Genomic DNA, 230 nt, shown 5'->3' with positions numbered 1-230 from the left:
TGACAGTTGTCCATTTCCATGTGTTTCAGTTTTGTTTTGTTCTCCTCTAGATTGTGGATTTCTTAAAGAAGAAACGTGATTTTGTAGACCTTATTATAAAGCACATAGGAACTTCGGCCATCATGGATTTGTTGCTCAGGCTCCTGACATGCATCGAGCCTCCGCAGCCCAGGCAGGATGTTCTGAATGTGAGTAGAATTGTGCCCCCCAAACAGGGGCGGGGGTGGGGG

At 47.0% G+C, this 230-nt stretch overlaps 1 protein-coding gene across 15 annotated transcripts in view; it reads left to right on the top strand.

Annotated features, from left to right (window-relative positions):
• Positions 1-230, top strand: part of PPP6R3 (protein phosphatase 6 regulatory subunit 3) — a 91422-nt gene that overhangs the window by 28915 nt on the left and 62277 nt on the right. For all 15 annotated transcript variants that reach the window (XM_077766538.1, XM_077766536.1, XM_077766534.1 and 12 more), the window contains one exon: positions 51-188. In XM_077766538.1, the coding sequence (XP_077622664.1) occupies positions 51-188 (138 nt within the window). The remainder of the gene's footprint in view (positions 1-50; positions 189-230) is intronic.

The sequence above is a fragment of the Crocuta crocuta genome, unplaced genomic scaffold (assembly GCF_008692635.1).
Source record: "Crocuta crocuta isolate KB4526 unplaced genomic scaffold, BGI_CrCroc_1.0 scaffold636, whole genome shotgun sequence".
In the NCBI taxonomy this organism is placed as follows: Eukaryota; Metazoa; Chordata; class Mammalia; order Carnivora; family Hyaenidae; genus Crocuta; species Crocuta crocuta.
This window is presented reverse-complemented; position numbering and strand designations above follow the sequence as displayed.